Source organism: Rhincodon typus, chromosome 3 (genome assembly GCF_021869965.1).
Source record: "Rhincodon typus isolate 14 chromosome 3, sRhiTyp1.1, whole genome shotgun sequence".
NCBI lineage: Eukaryota > Metazoa > Chordata > Chondrichthyes > Orectolobiformes > Rhincodontidae > Rhincodon > Rhincodon typus.
Genome location: NC_063334.1, coordinates 61642796 through 61666280, shown reverse-complemented (window position 1 = coordinate 61666280; position 23485 = coordinate 61642796). Strand labels below are relative to the sequence as shown.

Here is a 23485-nt window from a genome sequence, read left to right as displayed (position 1 = left end):
AGAGAGATGAACAATCTGAAACATTGCCTACTCTCGGTCAATCTATATTTAGGACTACCTGCCCAAAAATCCCATATAGGTGACAGGTGGTAATTAATGGAGATGACAGGGGATCCCACCAGCTGTCTAGAGAGTCAGTGAGAGCCCTGTGTCACCTCTTTAGGGAAGATCCACCACATTAGGTCCCATTAGACAGTGGCAGGCCTTCTGCAGGAATAAGAACATAAGGGCAGAAGTCCCACAACCTAAAATACACAGAGCTCTATCGAATAGCAATGTCACTGAGAAGGGGGTTTGCTGCTGCCAGTACAGTACACACTTGAGACCTAGTATCATTGCTAGCTCCTAGGTCAGAGGGGTGAGTGATGGCAGGAGGAGTTAACATTGCACTGGGAGGTTGGCAGTGAGGGTGTGAGCTGGATTTCATCTGGCTCCCCCAATTCGAATGCTGGGTCTCTTGATGAGGCACTGAGTGCCTTTGAATGAGAGATCCTCATCAAACTACACCATGTGTATTCTCCACGTGGTGAGCCCCCTACCCATCTCTGGGTTAATACTACAGTGGTCACAGGAAGCCCGTAAATGGACACTAATTGTTTTCATATCGTGGACTTATTCAGACTGGAGACAGGAAGCCAGTATGGTTTTCCCTGCCTGATTATGTAACCCACTGTCAAACTTGTTACTGAGATGGGAATTCATTTCAACCCCTTACATACATGGCAATCTGCTAAAAGCTGCATGCATCTCATAGGATTTATCACACAAACAGGCTGGTTCAAGCTAGAATTTGAATTAGAATTTTTGTTCAGTTGCAGGTGTACTCTGGAATTCAGAAGCTTTGTTTGTCAGTATTTTGGGCTGAATCTGAAGTACGTGAGTTTTTTTGGACGGATTTCTGCCATAAAGCCTATTGAGTTTTCTCACTGGATTTTACTAAAACTGTCTCATCTGCCACCTACTCTGTCCCTGTGGTGTCCCTTGCATCCATTTCAAACCAAACTTACCATGTTCCAGTCCCAAAACAACTCATTACTCTGCAGATATCCCAGAATTCACGATCATTCCTTGAACCCATGCCATCTTAACCTCTGTTGTGCACCTAGACAAGCACTACCAGTCCAGACCTACCCAGCATAGTTCCTGATATTTTCCTCAGAAATGCCAGACAAATGGAAATCTTTGCCCTGTTTTGTTGGTAGGGACCTGGAAGACTTGCTGGAAGGAGTGATACACACATAGGACCTCCTCCTTCCCAGGACCAGAAGTGAAGGCTATGGCACCAGCCCATGCCAGCCTGGTCAGAGGTTGTTACCTGACAGAATATCTAGCACTGTACAATGAATGTCAATCTCCTTCTTCACTTCACAAATATCAGCTCCACCAGCTTCTCTCTGATACCTCACCTCCTGTCTATCTCACCTCCCAACAAGGCTCACCCTCCACCACTCTTACTATTGCCCACAACATCTTCTCTCACTTGTTGTCACCTCCCAACACCACTAATCATGCATGTCCTCTGCGCTGCCTACTTACTCGCTCGGGACATCCCATCACCTGTAACACCTGTGTCACCCACTTTCATCTCCCATAATACCTGCCTCTCTTTCAATCCAGGTGGAAAACAGCCCACAATAGAGCAGTAAGACTCAAGACAGGAAGCTCCTTACCCCTTATTTGGAGAGCATCCTGACTTTCACTGCCCCAAATGGTGGGCTGACCATTTTCAAGCCCCTGAACTAGCCTGAGAGGTTTTCCTTGACTTACTGTGGCAGCACGCACTGAAATAAAGACTGTTTCCCCTTGACTTGACTGCGGCCTGCTGACAACCATTCCTGGATTTATATCTGCACTAAACAGCAAGGCAATCCAGAAGTCATGTGAGTCTGGTATCTCTGACTGAGGGGGAGAAAAAAATCGCAAAAAATAAGGGAAAGCAAGGCAATGCAAGATACGGAACACCCAGGTGGATTCACAGTGAGTGTGCACTATGAGTGAGTGAAGAGCTTGGAGATGCAGCCTGGTCCGCTCCTTGATCTGGGTGCATATTGTCTGAATGTAAGGTGTCCTAGCCACAGCATTACAATGGTAGTTGCTGGAGCAGCCCAACTTGCAGCATTAAAGTGCAAAAGCATTCTGTAGGTGAATCAGAGATTTGGCATGGGAGTTCTTAGAGGCTGACACATGTCAGGTGTCAGTATAGGACTAATCCTCTTTTGCACCAAAGGTGAAACAGTAATAAATGCATTTTACTTTTGAATGTTGTTGCCCTAATTCATTTAAGATCATATGAGTTCTGTTGTCCGACTGATCTAGCACAGTATGCTGTTTACCTCTTGCAGTATTCTTCAATGTCACCGTGATCATTACAGCTTTTTTAAAAAAAGATTAAAAATTGCTGTTGAAGCAAAACAAACCATGTTGTCCCCTAAAGAGCAATCCCTCTTAGCTCAACTGTAAAAATACACTTTGCAACAGTGTTTGAAAAATGTGACAGATTATTGACCAGTTTTGCACCCGTGGAGTAATTTCGGATGCACAAAGACATAAAGTCAGCACTATAATCTGGAAGTCAGATCTGCGCTAAGATAGGAGGAGGTTTGAGAGTATTTCCAGGATGGAGACAGTTCTTATCAGACAACTGTACTGCAATGCAAAGCCAAATTTTGAGGTGATCTATAAAGTGAACGTTTTACAGTTGATTTTGAATCCCTTTAATTTAGTGCTGAGACCGCCGGTTGCTGACTCTATTTGAAGGTCAGCAGTTTGATTTGCATTGAGAGGGCAATGAGCAATGCTAGACTCGTGACTGCATGACTGCACAGAGCTCATGTGTCATTGGACATAGAGCGACGAAAGAGGTGGCAACTCCTACATCAAACTCACGACAGTAGCTCCTTAAGATTGCGAACAAAACATTGTATTTGCAGAAGTATCTCACCTAAGAAAATGCAGTAAATAGAATAAACAATAACCAGACTATCTGTCACTCCTGGTGTACAAAATCTCTTAAAGGTGTAATGGTTAAGATTGTTTTTGTGGCTTGATTTTATGTATAAACGAGTGTCTTTTGGACTTGGCATAATCGTCCGGTTAATGACAATCACTGTTGGATGCAGTTATTGTACTGTTTGCCACTCAGGGATCTTAATCGTCAGAGGAAAGGTTTGGAATGCACAACGTCTGAGGTGAAAAATATCCCTCGACAAGGCTTTCAGTTCTGTGAGACATCGGGAATACGGGCCCGATTTTAGGATACGTTATATTATTTTGCACAACGGAAATCCTTCAAAATAATTGAATGCAACTTAAAAGATATAAAGAGAAAAGCAATGACAATTAGAAAATAAAAAGGGGATAAAACAGACAATCTGAAAGATAGGTTAATGTTTCAGTTGGAACTAATCATCAAGTGTCAATTTAGCTTCCCTTTTTGATCCTTATTAACGCATTAATACAATTTCAAAATGAAAAGTTACAGAAGTGTTAACGTGGCAGGGTTGATTTTTGTGACTTTTTGTCCCAATGAGTGCCCACTCAATTGTTCAATTGCTAGTAAGTCCAGCAAGAACCCAGGACATTAGTTATTATACTACTCCTCAGCTATGAGCAATAAAAGGTGTATGGTAACGTATTTAACATGATCTGTCGATCAGGGTTAAGCCTGATGAGGTCAGCGTTCATAATTCATACTCCAACATTTCAATTCAGAAACTTACCAGCCTCTTGATTCAGGAAAATTCCTGTGCTCATCAAATTGACTTTTACCAATTTACTAATTGATATAATTTGACCTTAGTTGGTCAGGCAGCATCTGGGGAGAAAAGCACAGAGTCAACTTTTGAAATGGATGGTCTCGTCAGAAGTGTTGATTTGTTATTAAAATATCTGAATAGATCTGATGAAGAGACCTTCAAAGTATACAAATTAATCCAAATTGAAATATTCAGAAATGATTTCAACGCCCCACCCCATCCCCCAATCCACGTTCCATTGTGTAGCACAAAGAGGGAGAAAAGGCAACATTTCTATTCTGTTCATGACCATGTATGTACACTGCAAATGGAAATATGTATATCCCATAACTCTTCAAGCTGGCAGTAGGTGTTATGATTCTCCAGTGGTCTGTGTGTGAATTGTCTAGGTTTGCCTATCTGATCAAGTAGGCAGGACCAATATTTGATTAGTTGGGTCCTGAAGAGTAAACTACATTACCAAATTGCATTCTGAACCTTTTCATACAGTGCAACGCATCTGTGTTTTTAAAAAAAAGGGGATTGAAAGGCTGCAAAAACTTTATTCATTCACTATAATTTGTTCATGCCTGAATTAAACCAATTCTCATTTTAAGTACAATCTTATTGATTTTTGGCAAGATAACGCTGAAATAATTTATTTCCAAATCTTGCAATAACTGCAGAGAAGAATTTCCTATGTGCAAACAAAAATTTAGCAAATAAGGTTTGGTATATGTTCCATTGTCTTGTGTGTCACAAACAAAGAAAGGCTTCTATTGAAGTTTAGAATTCCAAACATACATTAGATACAGTAAGCAATAATCTAAGGCATTTGGTGAAAAAATCTGCCACATAACTATAGAAAACACAAGGTTCATTTTGCATGCTGTTCCTTTACAATGTACAAAAATTCTGGTCATTGTTTTCTATATATTTGTCGAACCTGTATTTGATAAAGCTGTCGCATCAATTTACTGCTGTAGCTCTCTATCCACTCTGTTAATAGATCCTATAATAATACAGGCTAGTAGTTCAAACTGGCATCCGGCTTTGTAATTTTCTTATAAACAAAATCTCATTTTCTGAATAATTAAGAGACAGGGCGAGGTATACTGGTGCAATTGCCTCTCCTGTGATAAACATTTTTTGTATGAGAAATCTGATTGTAATTAGAATATTGTGGGCTTTTCTACTATTAGGATTTTTTTCAATAAATGACAAACAAATCCACTGACAGGACTGTCCATCTTAATTTATACGTCCCAAAGAGTTTTAAAAAAATGAATGTTAATAATAAATATGCAAAGGATTTGGGAAATCACTAAAAATTATGAGTAAGCTGGCAGTTGTTTCTCAGTCCTTTGAGGTTCAGTCTGTATATACTTATAACTCTTCACAACACACCCCAGTGCTGAGCATTCGTTTACTTTTTATGAATAAACATTAAGATTCTGGAGTTGGCAGCATGTCCTCTATAACCTTGAAAGCTTTCTTCTATCTTGAGTGCCATAAATCACAATAATAAAGATGTCTGAGAGGTATGGAATGTATTTAGCACAAATGTTGTACACAAAAGCAACAGGCAGTCTCAGGATGCCATTATGTACATAAAGTGAATTTTTCATGTTTCTACTGTTCATGCCACAAAATAGTGGATCACGGAATTTCACTGATCTGTCCATTAACTGTTCATTTTTTTGTACTTGAAAAATCACAGTTCATTGACGTGCTGTGCTAAATGAACATGCTGAATATAGCTATGAGGTGGTTCTATTTGGATGAAACAAAATCATATCATTTCAGAAATTTCATGTTCAGTTACAATGCTTTCTTAATGTGTTTTGAAATCTCCTGTGATTTCTATGACTACTGGTGCATCATACTTAATAATTTCTGAATGACTATGGTAGCACCTCAGTACCATTCCATAATTAAAACCAGACTGTGGGATTTTCCATTTCACTAAATATTATGACCAACTGTTAGCATTTTATTTTCTGTTCTGATATTGTAACTCTGTTAACAGCCATCAAAACATGAACATTTGTAATGATTACCAAGAGGTCGTGTTTAAATAAACTGGATATCGATTGTAATAGTATGATGCTACATTAACTATTACAGAATAGATAGGAATACAAACAATTAAAACTAAACAGAATTTATGTTCCATTTTAAAAATAGCTAAATTATTAATCTTCTAAAATCATCTACAATCCATACTTTGGGTTTCTTATGGTAGCTGAACTATGTTAATATTAAAAACTGATTCACATCATAGGATCTCTTAAAGAAATTTGAGACAATCGGAAATGTTCACTAGTTTAACGAAAGTAATATTTTCCTACTCTTTTCAGCTATGCTAGTGATATTGCACTATGGGCTTTTGAACTTTGAACTTTATCTAGGCTTCTCAATACGAGAAAAGAGAAGGTAGTGACATTTTAATATACATAGAAAAATGACCATGTACGAATCAGGAAAGTTCATTTCAGTTATCCTTGCCACAGATCTTAAAGGTTAATGAGAATGAGTTGGAAGGAGTCTGAAGAGTTTGTATTCAAAGCCTTTGCTATGGAGACTTCAGAGAAATCCTAATGCACTGGGGGAAGGCACTGTAAGAGTTCAGTCTTCTGTTTTCTTGTATATATTACAAAAAAAAAACTTTGGTTTGTTCTGTTAAGTAAACTGCAAATACTTTGAAAAGTTTTAAGTTACCTTGTATTTGAAAATATTGGCATTTTGAATTCTGTAAGCAGAATAGTTTAACAATAGTAGAAGTCTTTTTAATGCACATTAAATATTTCTGAATGTTTACTGTAAATGACAATCTATGTTTATGTTCCTTTAATGAAGAATGAAGAGTAAAGACAATAAAATGTATAATAAATCATTCTAAAATTAGTTGTGTCTTTTTATATGAAAAATGCAAAATGTCTCTACAGTACCTAAAACTCCAGGTTATCATTTAGCATAAAAAAATTGGCCTATTCAATGTAAACTGGCTGCTAAACAAGAACATGGGAACAAGGGTAAACTATTCAGCCCCAAGAGCTTGCTGCACCATTCAGTGAGTTCATAGCTGATCTGTATCCCAATTCCATCCATCTGCCTAGTTTCCATGGGTGAGAAATTAGACTGATTAGCAGCCCTAGATCTAAAATGGCATCTCCAACGTGTAGTTCTGGGGCATATCATGCAGACATGTTATATTGCCGTATCAAATGTCATACCTTTCACGGGTGCAACAATGCATGATTGTATTCGTTGAAGTAACAATGCAAAGTCAGAGAGTTTAAGTCACATATTCAGATTGAGGCTATACGCCATTGTGTTGTGTGGCATTATATGCTGAATGGGGCAGGCTTTGAACAAATGTAGCAACTCTAAACAGGGCACAGCTACAACACTAGCAGATACTTCACAAGTTTATGACAGCATTGAAGCAGAAGGATCTTTTGGTCACAAATAGAGGATAAACAACATCCCAGATGCTGACGATCGAATGCAGGATAAGCAGCTGAAATAATGGAGGGTCCCAGAAAATCTGGGGTAGTTGGTCAACCTGAGTTCTACCCCAATGATCTTGTGTTCCGCAACAGTAAATGCTACCATCTTCTCTGCTCCCTCACACTCAATCTTGGCTACTGCACACACTTCGTTCCAAAGCTCACATTCACTATTGCGTGCAACATCTCGATTCACTCACTCTCACCCACCCCATCCCCAGGCTACAAGACCTGCCTGCTGGATATGCACTCAGACCAGATATGCATCACTCCAGCCATTGGTGCTCAGCACTGTAAAGCAACATGGAGAGGAGGGAACATCACCTCACTCCAATTCCCCTTCCTCACAAGAAGACAGGGCAGTGCCAGTAGACAACCAGCTGGAGGAGGAAACACAAAGAGGGCCTACCAGAAAACTCCTCCTTTCACTTCCACATCACCAGCTGCCCTCAGCTCAGTGCGAGTTCAAGCGACAAAAGTAGAACTGCCTCTGGGCAGGACACATGCAGCCTGCCTGGGCCCACTAGGCAGAAGCACCCCAAGGTCATCCATTCAAATCTCCGAAGCCAAAAGGCTGTATTGCAGGGCTAGCACCCTCCATCCCATCAATGCAGCCTGGTTCTGCACTGAGATTTAGTGGGAGGGAAAGGAAGAAGATCTTCCGAGGGTGCATTTCATCGTAAATACATTCTCGCATTTCTATTTCTATTACACATTTGCTGATTGGATAATGAAGGCAGGAAACTGCAGTCAGACTTCACAGAGTAAATCACAGACTCAGCCTCTAACTCTAGGTTACCCATCCCCCTCTGCTAACCACTGAAACTGACACCCCTATACCACCTCACCCCTCCTCCACACAAACCATTACATTCCCCTCTTGGCTGCCCACCCCATTAACTTTAATCTTTGCCACATTCCCACCCACCCATTCATTTAAACATCTGTCTCTCCAAGTCCACCTCAGCCCCAGGCATATTGCATCACCACATCAGACATGGAAGTGCACTGACTCTCCATCAAAGCCAGGGTTGTGCTGAACGTCGATAGCTGCTCTCCTCCTGTGTGACCATGTTCCCTCCCATTGTCTATCGTACCCCCCTTTCAAATGTTGTTCTTCTGCGTTTCACAATTATTATCCCACCTACATCACAGTGTGCTGCCTCCAGTCCCCACAGCAGAGTTCCCCAGCTTACCTACAACAGCAGAGGTCATTAATAATACCCTATGACTTGCAGTGGACAGATCACCACATCTGATAGTCGCTTACCCCTTGACTGACTTGGATGGACCGCTCCGAATGATCACTGACCAGACACTCAACTGATCTCTGTGCAGCTCCTGGACTGGTCACAAAGAATCACAAGCGCTGACTGTAGCCCAGTCTCTGGACTGCAGAGGTGCCCCAACTGTTACTGCTCCAGTACTTTGCCCAGTTTGCTGAATACATTACTGGCACATGGTCCAGGTGTGAGAAATGACATGACCTGGTGCTGTACAGCAACACGTCCAATATCTTAATAGATGTTCACTGACAATCACAACAAGTTGCCTGGCTATGTATCAGCAGTAAAAGGTGAAGCATGATGAAAGTACTAGAAAGCTTTAAGTTCTGGCTGAGGAGGCAAAATGCAAAGACAATGAAAGACCAAGATACTGTGAATATCCAAGCAGACACAAAGTGAATGAACACGAAGAGAGCAAGTTTGGAGCTTGGACACCCACAGTCTAATGAATGAGGTGGATGTCTGACCCGGTGCACAAAGTCTGCTGGCAACAGCATTCCAATGAAAGATGCAATTGCACACCAAAATGCAGCATTGAGGTGCAGATGTGGATTTGGAGATGTGCCATGAGGGTGCAGTGAGGCTGGCAATTGTCTGATGCCAACACCTGTCGACAGGATTGCACATTCACAGCACGTGAAGCATGCCCTGAGCTATTGGTGACTGGTGTCCAGAGAAGCAAACAGCAAGCAGAATCACCCTCTGACTTTTATATGGAATTATTGTCTTCTGTTCTCTATCCAGTAAATGGGAGAATGGAAAACTGCATACCAAACAGATGGGATTAAGTAATGTGAGCAAATGGATGCAAAGAGTCCTTTTAGAGTCATAGAGATGTACAGAACGGAAACAGACCCTTCAGTCCAACTCATCCATGCCAACCAGATATCCTATATAAATCTAGTCCCATTTGCAAGCATTTGGCCCATATGCCTCTAAATCTTTCCTATTCATCTCCCCATCCAGATGCTTTTTAAATGTTGTAATTGTACCTACCACTATCACTTCCTCTGGCAGTACATTCCATACACGCACTACCCTCTGCATGAAAAGTTGCCTGTTAGGCCTCTTTTAAATCTTACCCTCTCACCTTAAACCTATACCTTCCAGTTTTGGACTCCCTTACCCTGGAGAAAAGACCTTGACTATTCACCCTACCCATGCCGCTCATGATTTTATATACCTTTGTAAGGTCACTCCTCAGCCTCCAATGATTTAGAGAAAATCAACTTAAAAAACACTTAGCTGTCCATCTGCTGCGAGGAGTTCCAAATTCTGAGTTGATCCAAGGTAAGCTGTAAATTTCACTGTTGGTTTATTTTTCTTAGATGGAACTCCAATGTCCAGAGCTACTTGAAACTACACAGCAAAGGCAGTCAGCTGTGAAAGTTCACTACCTGGTCTGAGAGCTGAAGGGTCTAGGCCAGAAGCATCGGCTTTCCTGCTCCTCTGATGCTGCTTGGCCTGCTGTGTTCATCCAGCTCTACACCTTGTTATCTCAGATTCTCCAGCATCTGCAGTTCCTACTATCTCTGAAACAGGTTCACTGTTCCTTTTCTTCACCTCCCACGTGGTCCTTGTTCCCTCTCTTTTGTTTTATTGTACCATTGTTTTGATCTTTTTTCCCAAAATTTCAAAACAATGCAATAGCTTATAAAACAGTAATTGCTGCTCCAAGAAATTGAGGAAATCAGCTCCAACACTGAAAATACCTCAAAATAAGATCAGCTCTTATAGCAGAGATAGTAAGAACTGCAGATGCTGGAGTCAGAGATAGCACAGTGTGGAGCTGGAGGAACACAGCGGGCCAGGCAGCATCAGAGGAGCAGGAAAGTTGGTATTTCAGGTCAAGAAGGGTCCCGACCCGAAATGTCAACTTTCCACTCCTCTGATGCTGACTGGACTGCTGTGTTCATCAAGCTCCACACTGTGTTATCTCAGCTCTTATAGCAACAATTTTCTCCCATCTGCCATCTTAGATTACCCAGGATCCTTTTCTTATATTAGTTACTTCATGTTTTAGTAGAAACATCCAACTAAACTCTATATAAGCAGTAACATATTCTACTATATTGTGCACCTGTTAGCATGTCAAGAATTGACTGTTATTAAACATATGTTGTGCCTGCATTAACTTTACTTACGTATTAAATATATAAACTGAATGAGGCTGGGTGTGCCGCTGAAGGTGCAAGAGGGCGATGTTAATCGACTCAGTTTAATTCCTTTTAAGCATTTCTCTAGTAGTCAGATACAACCGACTGGCTTGTTTTGCCATTTCTGAGGCTAGTTAAGAGTGAACCACTTTACTATGGATCTGGAGACAGACATCATTTGATAACTGGACCATGTCAGGATGGTAGATTTTCGCCTCTAAAAGAACTATAGGAAACCTGGTTGATTTTTACAACAATTAATCATGGTTTCTTGATCTTGAAATGCAACTGCTTCCTCATGATTTCCTGTGGAAAAATGTACAGATATACTGTCCATTAAAGACAGTGAATTCTTCTCTCTTATCTGGTTACAGCACCAAGGAAGTCATTCTGTTCCCTTCTCTATCTTGTTTATCTTGCTGTTCTCTAGCGAGATTCTCATCTCAATCAACATTTGACTGAGAATTGGACATTTTCCTCTTACTGTTGAGAATCTCGTTACTGCCAATCTCATCCCATTCTTCCACCTTTCCTGTCAATGCCCACATCCTTCAGGAGCAGCCCTGTTGAATCTTACAGGGTTTATTGGATAAGTCCCAGTTTCATTGGGATTTTTGGAGGGTTTGTCACTGTGAGGCTGCACACATTTATCTCATTGTATCTTACCGAACTCACCTCACTAATTACCAGCCCCACTGCTATGGCATTCTTCATGGCCAATGTCTGCCCCATTTTACTACACATCATCCCTGAAACAACTCCCCATTCAGCAGATATACTTCGAAAGATCAGCAATGCACTGCATCCACAGCATCTATGAAATGCCATTGTCAGTCCAAAGCAGCGCTACACTGGTTCCGGGCATGTGTGCAAGACATGTCAGATGGTGGGGGAGGGGCTGTGTGTATGTGTGGGGGAGAGAAGGTGTTCAGCTCCTTGCTTTTGGCAGGGTCCTGCATGTCCTGCTAAATGGGCTGATGTTAATGTGTGCTTCCTCCTCTTCCAGGACCAGCAATGGAGGCCATGAGAAAAGACCATTCCAGCCTTATCTGAGGATATCATCCTGGTCAGAGCAATCTCCACCATCTGGAGGAAGTACCAGCCTTGCAGAAAGAAGGTCACCACCACTCTGCGGGAGTAAGTGGCACCATCTTCTCTTCAATACCTCATTATCTCTGCTGTTGTGCCAACCTCCCACCAAGGCCCATAATCTATCACTCTCACTACTACATGCAACATCTCTCACCCACTGTCACCCCTCCCAAAGCCCGACACCACTAACCCTGCATGCCCTCTGCGCTGCCTACTCATTTGGTTGGCATACCTCCCCACCCGTTCCAACAGTAACAGCTGTACCACCCACCTCCATCTCATGTTATAGCTGCCTCTTTCTCATTCCAAGAAGAAAACATTCCCCCAAAAGGGTGCAAAGAGTCAAAACAGATGATGGACTGCATAACATTCAGCTCCTCACACATTGAATAGGGAGGATCCTGCTTTGACCATCTCCAAGCTCGCCCTAAATTGGTATCACAGACTTACTGTGCCAGGAACACTTGAATGAAAGTCATCCTCCTTAACTTGACTGATGTCTGCTGACAAGCATTACAACTTTCCTGGCTTTGAGTCTGTACTAAATGGTTAGGCAAGACAAAAAATATGAACCTGGCATCTGGCAGAGGAGGCAAAGTGCAAAAAGGCCAGGCAAAGCAATGCAAGGTAGGGATGCTGTGAGCATTTAGGTAGTATCCCTTGAGTGTAATGTCTTTGCTGCAGCATTATGGTGATAGTTACTGGAGCAGCATTGACATATGGAGGTGTCCTGAAAATGAAATGAAGACATGTTATTTGAGTTCCTATCAGAGAGTCATACAGCATAGAAACAGGCCCTTCGGCCTGCTATGTCTATACCGGTCAACAGACACCAAACCACACTAATCCCATTTAGCTGTAATTGTGCCATAGCCTACTATGCCCTGTCATTTTAAGCATTCAACCAGATGCTTCTTAAATACTGTGCAAGTATCTGCCACCACTACCCTCTCAGGCAGCACATTCCATATATCTACCACCCTCTGAGTAAAAATCTCTTCCCAACCACTTATTCCTCATCTTAAAATTATGCCTTCTAATCACATGTCTGTCATGAAGAAGAGATCCTCACAATATACTTTGTCTGTACCTCTCACAATTTTCTATACTTCAATCAGATCCCCCCTCAGCCTTCTCTGCTCCAATGAAAACAAACCCAGCCTATCCAGTCTCTCCTCATAACTAAGACTTTCCATCTCAGGCAACATCCCGATGAACCTCCTCTGCACTTTCTCCAGTGCAATCACATCCTTCTGATGGTGTGGCAGTCAGAACTACACACAGTATTCTAGCTGTGGACTAATCAATGTTGGAAGCCAAAGTCTCTGGATGTTGGGATGCACATGGCCAGTGCCCATGGAGCATGATCTTCTGTTAGGTGCTCACTCTGGTTTCCTTGCTGGGTTTTCCAGACATCAAACTTGTTGATGAATTTGCTTAGGTGAAAGGCTGAATATTACTGTGTAAATTGTTGTAAAGGCATTTATGAAGCAATAATCACCATCAGTTGTCAACTCACTGGTGCCTTCTGAGAATCTCACCATCCCCCCTGCAAAACAATGTTGAGATGGGTTCGCTGCACTTTTGTCCAATTCTGTCACACATTTCACCCTAACCCACTTCGCTTAGACCCCTATACAATTCCACCGTATTTATTTTAAAAACAAAAATCTATCAGCCTCAGATTTAAAATTAGACATCAATCTTTAATTACTGCCTAACAGGCGGCTGGGTTGGGTGAGGATGATGTTGGTGGACAACTTTCACACATGTGCTATGCTTTTCATGTGGGGTTGTTTCCTAAATATTTTCCTAAGGGATCTGACTCTGAATTTAAGGTGAAGTGAAAAATGTTTTCCTGACCTCGTGATCCCTGTCTGAATTGCCAAGCCCGTTCCATCTTTCTAAAGTGTGCTGCCCAAACATACATGCAGCATACCAGATATGGTTTAACCAGCTATGACAAAATGTCCTCCCCTCAGGTTATATAAATACACATTCTATTTTCCTTTATAACTTTGTTTCTGCCCGTCTTTTAAATTTTGGTCATCTTTATGCTTCTGGACTGCTAGATTTCTTTGTTTTCCTGCCATTCCTAGCTTTTTACTTTTCACGTCATACACAGCTATCTGAAGGAGCACATCACCTCAAACCATGCTCTTGGATTTCTCCATAACCCTGCAAATGTTTGTTTTTCAGAACATGATCTAATTTCCTTTAGAAGGACTTAACTGAACCAATCTCCAAAACTGGTTTGGAGTTCAGACTGCAAATTCCAGATCTTAACCTCCCAACCACTCTTATGTTGTTATTTCTTCTTTTGCCAATTACCCTTAAATTTGTATCTTCTAGTTCTTGATCATTCTACAGGAAGTGTCTCATCATCTGCTCTGTCCATACCCTTCATGATGTTGAATATATTTATCAAATCTCCTCTTCATATACTGTTTTCTCCAAAATGCTCTATCTACACAAGTTCCTCAAATCTGGAAGCATTCTTGTGAATCTTTTCTTCACCATCTCTAATCCCTTCAAATCCTTCCTAAATCGTGGTGCCCAGAACTAAATATAGTACTGCAATGGGGGCAGAACCAGCATTTTGTACAAATTTAACACATTTTCATTCCTTTTATGTCTAATATCCCTTTTAAGAAAACCTGAGAAGTAACATACTTTCTTATCCATTCTCTCAACCAGTCCACCTTCAATATGTATATTCAGGTTTCTCTGCTCCTGCATCCCTTTTAGAATTGTAACCTTTATTTTCTATTAACTGTCCACATTCTTCCTACCAAAATGAATCATTTCACACTTCTCTGCATTAAGTATAATCCTTCTTTTTGTCCACCTATTCAAACAAATTGTCTATGCTGTTCTGAAGATCAACATCATAGTTCCAATAATTCCAAGTTTGATGTCATCTTTATTTAAAATGGTGTCCTGTACATCTAGGTCTAGATAATTAATATATATCAAGAAAAGCTAAGTTCCCAACACAGAACTTGGGGAGATCCATTACATGTATTCCTTCATTTCAAGTAAACAATTTTTCACCACTACTGTTTGTTTCCCGTCACTCAGTCAATTTCATAGGTGTGTTGATACTGTCACTTTCATTCCCTGAGCTCTAGCTTTTCTCATAAGTCATTTCTTTAGCACCTTATCAAATACATTTTGGAAGCCCATATCTATGACTTCAACAGCATTACCCTCATGAAGCCTTTCTGTTACCTTCAACATCAGTTGCAACTCCTTAGACCTCTGGCACTATCCCCTGTCCAAGGAAGATTGGAAAATTAGCGACAGTGCCTCCATAGTTACCATTCATTTCCTTCAGTATCCTCAGATGTACAACATTTGGTCCTGGTGCCTTAATCAGCTTTGAGAGAAAGCTTCTCCACAGCTTTCTCCTTACCAATGTTAAGCAATTCAAGTATTTGAAATACCTCCTTATTCACCATGACCTGTGCAGCATCATCTATTTTGGTAAAGATAGGTGCAAAATATTAATTTTTGTCCCCACCTCCATGTGTAAATAGTCCTTAATTGAACGCACTCCTCCTCTTACCACCCATTTGCTCTTCATATAGCTAGGAAGAAGGGGGCTATTATGGTGCAATGGTACTTGCCCTACCTCTGAGCTAGGAGACACAGGTTCAAATCCCACCTGTCCCAGAGGTGTATAATAGCATCATTGAACAGATAGATGCTATATATGTATGTTTTTTTTTAAATATGACTCTATGAAATGATTTATGTCCAACAACCACAACCATCTTCTACTGTGCTAAGTAGGATTCAAACCAGTGGAGAGTTTTAGCCCAAACTCAATTACTTCAATTTTTCTAGGATTCCTTGATTGTATACACAGTCAAATTATGCCTTGATCTCACTGCACATCTGTAATTGAACACTTAATCCACCTAGACTAAGGCGTACTAAGGTTTGGAGCGAACAGTCCTAGCCAAATCCAAACTGAGCATCAGTGAACAGACTTTTGCTGAGTAATGGTTGCTTGATCATACTGTTGTCACTTTGTTCACTTTGCTGATGGTCTAGAGTTGTCTCATGGGACACTAATTGATAATAGGCTGTCAGTATAGCCAGCTCTGGAGGCAGTATTGAGCACATACAGGAAACTGCAATAAGTTGCTGATATCTGATGGGAAGGTAAATCAACAGTAAAGAACCAAGAACTTCTTGGCTGAAATTCAGGCTGCTATTATATTTTTCTTCTTAAATATGAAGCTATATTAAATAAAGTCTTTTTTTTATAAAGGAAACAAAACAGCTGCAGCAGAATTTCTTTCTCCCAGGAAGTAATTTTCTGGGCATTATATTGTGGCAAAGGAAAACAATTTGTTTCAGAATATGAATCATAACTGAGTATACATGAACATAAGCCAGAAATTGATGGTAATGTCAAAGTGTCACAATATTCAGAATTAGAATGAGGATTAAAAATTCAAGAAAGCACACACTTGCAAGTGATGATCAAAATATTCAAAATTTGCAGAGTAGAGACATGAGGTTGAGTGGCCTTCTCTTATTTCTACTTCTTATGTGCTTTTACATGTTTCTTACATGTTTACATGCAGTGTCTTATTAGCTGATTATAGAGTCATACAGAATGGGAACTGACCTTTCTGTCCAAGCAGTCCATGCCGACCATAATCCCAAACTAAATAGTCCCATCTGCCTGCACTTGACCCATGTCCCTCCAAACATTTCTTATTCATGTATTTCTCCAAATGTCTTTTAAATGTTGTAACTGTACCCACATCCACCACTTCCTCTGGAAGTTCATTCCACACATAAATCACTCTCTACGTAAAAAAGTTGCCCCTCATATCTTTTTTAAATCTTTCTCCTCTCACTTTAAAAAATGCCCTCTAGTCTTGAAATTCCCCACACTAGAGAAAAGAGATCTGCCATTCACCTTATCTATACGCCTCACGATTTTAGAACCTTCTATAAGGTGACCCTTCAACCTCCCACGTTCCAGTGAAAAAGTTCCAGCCTATAAGCCTTTCCTTATAACTCACACCCTCCAATCCCATCAACATCTTCTGTGGTAAATCTTTTCTGAACACTCTCCAATTTAATAATATCCTTCCAATAACAGGGCAACCAGAACAGGACTCAGTACTCCAGAACAGGCCTCACCAACATCCTGTACAATCTCAACATAATGTCCCAACTCCTATACTTAAAGGTCTGAGCAATTAGGGCAAGTGTGCTAAACATCTTAACCACCCTGTCTACCTGTGACACAAACTTCAAAGAATTATATACCTGAACATCTAGGTCTCTCTGTTCTACAACACTACTCAAGGTCCTACTTTTAACGTCAAATTCCCATTTTGTCTAGGAATCAATGTCTAAGGGGTTTCCAGCTGTTTTTCAATATGTTCAAGGGAACTAATGAGGAAACATTAAACCATGTTAACTCAGTCTGTAACAGAGAGGCCTGTCAGTTTTCCTGTTGAGACTATCACCAAGGTTTACATTTCACTCAAAATCAATCTGAACAGTTGACTGTTTGAGCAATTGACAAAATAGGTGCTGTGGTGGACTTTTTTGAGTGGCAATGCTTGCAGGTGTGTTTGAATATGAAACAAATCCAAAATTTAAGTATAAACATTATTGGCATGGTACTAAAAACAGCAGTTTCACAATTGCTGATCAGGTATTGAGTAACAGTTTGCACTTCTGCAATACTAAGAAAGTTAAACATTCCATGTGATTAGGCATTCTTCATTTCCATTAAATAGGTTCCAGGTTTCTTATTTGTGCAAAAATAGAAAGCCAAAAGTCACAGGCTTGTCTTAGCAGTTGAAGGATCATCTTCAAGAGGAGGGTTTACTTTGCTTGGGTTATAAAAGTTTCTTCTCAGATCTGCAGGTAAACAGAAATTGTCTTATGAAGGGCTAAAAATGCAAAATAGATGAATTACTCTGCTCACTTTGTGCAGTTACAGAATAAATAAATTGCTGAATATTTTCTGGGTTTTTTCCATAGATACATCAACAACATTGTCCAGCCTACTACGCTTTTGAAAAATTGCCCTAGAAAAAAAATTCCTGGAAAAAGAAATGGATTCACAATCTCATTGCTCACCCATCAGAAGGTGACACTGTGAACTATATATTCTTCCTCTGTTCCACTCTAAATCAGGAAGATTTAAGAACAGCTTCTTCCCTGCTGTTATCAGACTTATGAACAGACCTCTCACATTAGAGTAGATCTTTCTCTGCACGTTCAACACTATATTCTGCATTCTGTTCTATTAGAATCACAGAGTCCCTACAGTGTGGAAGCAGGTCAATCAGCCCATCAGGTCCACACTAACCCTCTCAAGACCATCCCAAGTAGACCCACCCTCCCTAGCCTATACCTGCAACCCTGCACTTCCCATGGATGATCTACCTAGCCTGCACATCCATGGACACTATTGGCAATTTAGCACGACCAATCCACCTAACCCTACACATCTTTTGACTGTGGGGGGAAACTGGAGCACCCGGAGAAAGCCCACGCAGACATGGGGAGAATGTGCAAACTCCACACAGACAGTCACCCGATGGTGAAATCAAACCCAGGTCCCTGGCTCTGTGAGGCAGCAGTGCTAACCATTGAGCCACTGTGCTGCTCAAATTACCCTGACGTACTTATGTCGGGTATGATTTGTCTGGTTAGCATGCAAAAGAATACTTTTCACTGTATCTCAGTACATATGACAATAATAAATCAAATCAAATTAACCCAATCAAACAACAAGGAAAGCATTCATAGCCCTCCCTGCATCTCCAACCCAATCTCAGTCTTCTTTACCTAATTCCACCCAAGCTAGATACAAGCCTTCACTGTGAAATGCCTTACGATGAACTCACCTGGTAGTTTTAGTTTTCTGCAGCAAGTGTTACAGTGATGTTTTACTGTAAAATTTCTGATTGCTTCTTCTCCTAGGTTAGCTGGTCCAAACACCATATCTCGTGATCTAAGTATCAAATAAATGGGTGGGGATCTAGTTAAAGAAAATTACATGTGTGGAAAATAATCAAGGAGATGTTATTCATATTTACCAAACATGTTTTCAACTAGATTTATTGATTCTCCAACGGTCTGCTAGACAAGCCATACATTTCAAACCTTCTTCCAACATTTCAGAATTTAAAAGCAAAGGGCCTGTGCTCTGCAACAAATCTTGTGTGCCTTCTAATGTTCTCAGTGATAGGCATTTGTTAGCTGACCACTTCTAGGTGTCACTCTGAACCACAGTCAATGCTTTGGCAACCATTTGGTCCTTTATAGTTGCTGGTACGGCATTAGTGATTGAGGGGGTTTGGTAGGGAAGGTAGTGACTTGGATAGGCTTCCCAAAACAGTCATGTTCTCTTCAACATGTCAGTATGTCCCTTGACTGGTAAAACAGCAGTTTTTTCTCCTAGCTGTATCACGTGTTTTGAAATAATTTAGCCCAATTTAATTATTTGAGAAAGCTCAACCTTTTCATATGGGGGCCCTTCACTAAGATTGTAAAATTTTCTAAGACAACATTAGAAGATTGTTGAGTCAAAGATTTGTAAGCACATAAAAATTTAACTTACGCTTTTTCTTCAGCTTTAATAACGGATGGGTCAGTAAGATTTTCTCCAACACCTTAAGTGAAAATAAAAGACATTTATTGAACTTGTCTACCAAATAATTGTTTAAAAGAAATAAAAGTTAGGATGTAATTTGTAAAAAAAAAACATCCTTGCGAAGATATAATGGAAAACAAAGGCAATATCACAGTTATTTCTTAATTGTTTACTTCCATTCAAAGCATTTGCGAGATAGATTTTCACACCTGTTTTTGGATCATGCTGGCAGCTGTTTGCAGTATTTTTCATTAGAAGAAGGTTGATCCAACCAGGACCACACAAATGCCAAGCAATGACCATCTCTAACAAGAGAGAATCCAACTATCACCCTTCAAAATGCCATCACCATCAATGAATCCCCTCTACCAACATGCTAGGGGTTACCATTGACCAGAAGCTGAACTGGACTAGCCACATAAACATTGTTACCACAAAACAGGCCAGAAGCTGTGAGTAACTCACCCTTGACTTCCTAGCTGCCTGTCCACTATCTACAAGGTACAAGCCAGGAGTGTGATGAGTGCAACTCCAGCAATAAATTTGACACCATCCTGTACAAAGTAGCCTGCTTTACTGGTACCACACCTTTAAACATTCACTCGCTGCACTGCTCAATATTGGGAGCTTGCACCATCTATAAGACATCCTGCAGAAACTCACTAAAGCTCCTTAGAAGGCACCTTCCAAATCCACAATCACTACCACCTAGAAGGAAAATGTCAGCAGATACATGGGAATTCCACCACCTGCAAGTTCCCCTCCAAACCACACACAATCCAGATTTGGAAATATATCACCACTCCTTCTGTGTCGCAGGATCAAAATGTTGGAATTTCTTCACAAACAGCAAAATGCACCTATCTACAGCATGTGTAATGCAGCAGTTCAAGAAAGCGGCTCACTACCACCTTCCCTGGAGCAACTTGGGACGGACAATAGATGCTGGCACAGCCAGTGATACCCACATCCCATGAATGAATTAAAAAATATTCTGGTGTGTTGCATCACAAAATGTTGGGGCAGCAAGTGATTAGGAAGGCAAATGGAATGTTGCTATTTATCATAAGGGGAATGGAATATAAAAGTATGGCTGCTTAGTGGCGGTCATGTAGAGCATTGGTGCAGCCAAATCTAGAGTACTACATACAGTTTTTGTCCCCTTATTTAAGAATGGATGTAAATGCATTACTGGCAGTTCAAAGATGGTTCACTTGACTGACATCTGGGATGGGGGATTACCTTATGAAGAAAGATTGGACAGGTTGGATTTCTTTTCATTGAAGTTTAAAAGAATGAGAAGTAGTATTATTGAGACATAAAAGACAGGCTAAGTACTAAAAGAGTAATACCCCTGTATGAGAGACTGGAAAAATCAGTGGACTTGGTATAAGACTGTGATGAGAAGGATATTTTTCTTTCAGAGGGACACGAAGTATTGGAATACTCTTCCCCAGAAAGTGGCGTTGACCAGTCTTTAAATATTTTTAAGGCAGAGGTGGATACAGCCTTAACTTTACGAGAGTCAATTTCAGAAGGCAGTTGATAAGTTACCACATATTAGGCCACTTAATAAAATAAGATCCCATTATGTTTGTGGTAGTATATTAGCATAGATAGAGGATTGTCTATCTAATAGAAGACAGAGAGTTGGGATAAAGTGGCATAGGGATCAATTATTTACTTCATATATTATTGACTTAGATGAGGATGAGGAAAGTGAATGTACCAAAGCCAAGTTTGCAGATGACACAAAAATAGGTGGGAAAGCAAGTGGTATGGATCACACAGTCTCCAGAGGGACTTGGGCAGATTAAGTGATTTTGTAACATTCTGAATTCAGGATCTTTAAAACAAAACAATAAAGACATAAATTTCCAGTTGCATTATATATTTATTTATATCCTTAATGTACAAAAAGGATTTAGATTGAACTGAAGGACTTGATACTTGCTGATCAGTGATTGAAATCAAATCACTGAATTATACTTAGATTTGATGTAGTGAGACACACTCCGAACCCAGTAACATGGATAACAGTAAGGACCAAGAGGATTTTAGAGTGTACTACGACTAATTCATACAATGCTAAAGGCAGAACTTTTCCATTAACAGCAGGCATATCCCAGTTTCTCACACTTTTTGACAGTGATCCCTATGTATCATAGACATTAACAGCCAGAGATTATTGTATCCAGTGCAGAAATATGCAATACCTTCCCATCATTTCTGAAATTTCGACATCTTTAATATGGTTGACCACCCCATCCTTCTTCAATGTTTCTCCTCGATTGTTTAGCTGAGTGAAACTACTCTTGTATGATTCTTCTCTTACCTATCCACTCAGAGGCAGTGAATCTCCAGAAATGTTTTCTGTTTTACACCTTCACCATTACCTCTGGGCTCTCTGAAAGATCTATTCATGGCCTGCTCCTGTACTTCATCTACACAGTCACCCTCAGAAATACTAACTGAAGATGATAGCATTAGATTCCATCGTATGCCTTCGGCAACAAGCTCCATCTCTCAAACAATATATTTTTTGCAATAAGTTAGTCTTTATCTCCCATCGAAAGGTTTTGTGAGAAGGATTTTCAGGTCTGTGGATGGATCACGCTGGATACTCTTGCAGTGAATTCTTCATTTGAAAGAAGATTGATCCAGCTAGCACAGCCAGGATTAACACTTTATCCACCATCTCTCTTGCCTGCTCCCACCTACCCCACCCCCACCTCTCCCCTTTCTGTTTCGGAGTCCATGCCCAAGAGCCATTTGTGGATTAAACAATAATTTCCATGGTAGTTTCCAGTGATCTTTCAGAAACACAATTTCCTCAGTACCAAGTGCACTTTCTTCATGGCAGTCTCAGCATGTGGTAGGTCGTGCAATTAAAACTCAAACTAGATATCAGGCCATCTCTATGTAGCAGATGATCAGTGCCTGGTCCTTGTATGGCACAAATGTCAGAACATTTTGTTTTTGATTCTGCTATCGGTCCACATGAGCCTAATTAATAGGTTATGAATGAACTTGAAGACTGTAAAATTAACAGAAAACACGTTGAGGAAGCAGCTTCTCTTTCTGAGTCCATTACGAAAGTAAATACACATTTATATTTGTTGGCATGTTCTGCTGCTAATCAGCTACACTATTGAAGCACATTGCAGCTTCTCTCTCAGACCACTGAGTTAAGAATGCAGTTGAGTAACATCAACATTATTGGTACCCAAACCACCCTGTTGATTCAGGTCAGTTTCCACATTGCCTCCTTAGTTGACCAAGTTAAACTTGTAATTCATAGAATATGTATACAGTGTGGAAAGAGGCCATTTGGCACATCAAGTCCACACTGAACCTTTGAAGAGCATCCCACCGAGACCCAGCCCTCACCCTATCCCTCTAACCCTGCATTTCCCATGGCTAACCCATCCAGCCTGCACATCCCTAAGTCACTACAGACTATTTAGCATGGCCAATCTACCTTGCCTGCATTTCTTTGTACTATGGGAGAAAACCGAAGCACATGGGGAGACAGTCAACCAAGTTGAACCTGTGTCTCTGGTGCTGTGAGACAGCAGTGCTAACCACACAGCCACTGTACCACCTGGTAACTGGTCTGCTCTGGGGTGGCAAGTGGCCTGGTGCTTCTTGCTCACCCCAGAGGATAACAAATATACAAGGGCTTTAGAGAAAACCTTCTATCAAAAATATAGAAAGACACAAGCCATTGTAATTTTGTCCAAACGAACGCACCACACTAACCTTGCAAGTCCAGCACGAGTAGTTCCCCTCTTGTATATTCATACGACCAATGAGAAAAAGCTAACATGGTCTCTTCCAGCAGATTTGTCGGAATTAGTTCATCTCCATTGTTGTTGTTGTACTTTCTGAACTGACCATTCATGTACTTTTCCATTGTTAACCACTGATTAGCAGAATGGCAATAAACCAGGAAAACTTCCAGAAACCTCATAAAACAAAGAAGTGACATTTTTTTTTGTTTATTAAAGTAAATCCTATGCCTTTTCTCAAAAGGTCATTTAGGAGCTCTCCTGAAAGTTGG

The 23485-nt window shown here is 40.6% G+C and overlaps 1 protein-coding gene across 1 annotated transcript in view; it reads right to left on the bottom strand.

Moving 5' to 3' along the window:
- Nucleotides 1–17015: 17015 nt before the first annotated feature.
- The window catches only part of LOC109928628 (transient receptor potential cation channel subfamily M member 6-like), a 172628-nt gene continuing 166158 nt past the window's right edge, over nucleotides 17016–23485 (bottom strand). The window contains exons 35-38 of the mRNA XM_048593519.1: nucleotides 23185–23390; nucleotides 19390–19441; nucleotides 18674–18780; nucleotides 17016–17678 (exon numbers count right to left, since the gene is read on the bottom strand). Coding sequence (XP_048449476.1) covers nucleotides 17596–17678; nucleotides 18674–18780; nucleotides 19390–19441; nucleotides 23185–23390 — 448 coding nt within the window. The 3' untranslated portion in view covers nucleotides 17016–17595. The remainder of the gene's footprint in view (nucleotides 17679–18673; nucleotides 18781–19389; nucleotides 19442–23184; nucleotides 23391–23485) is intronic.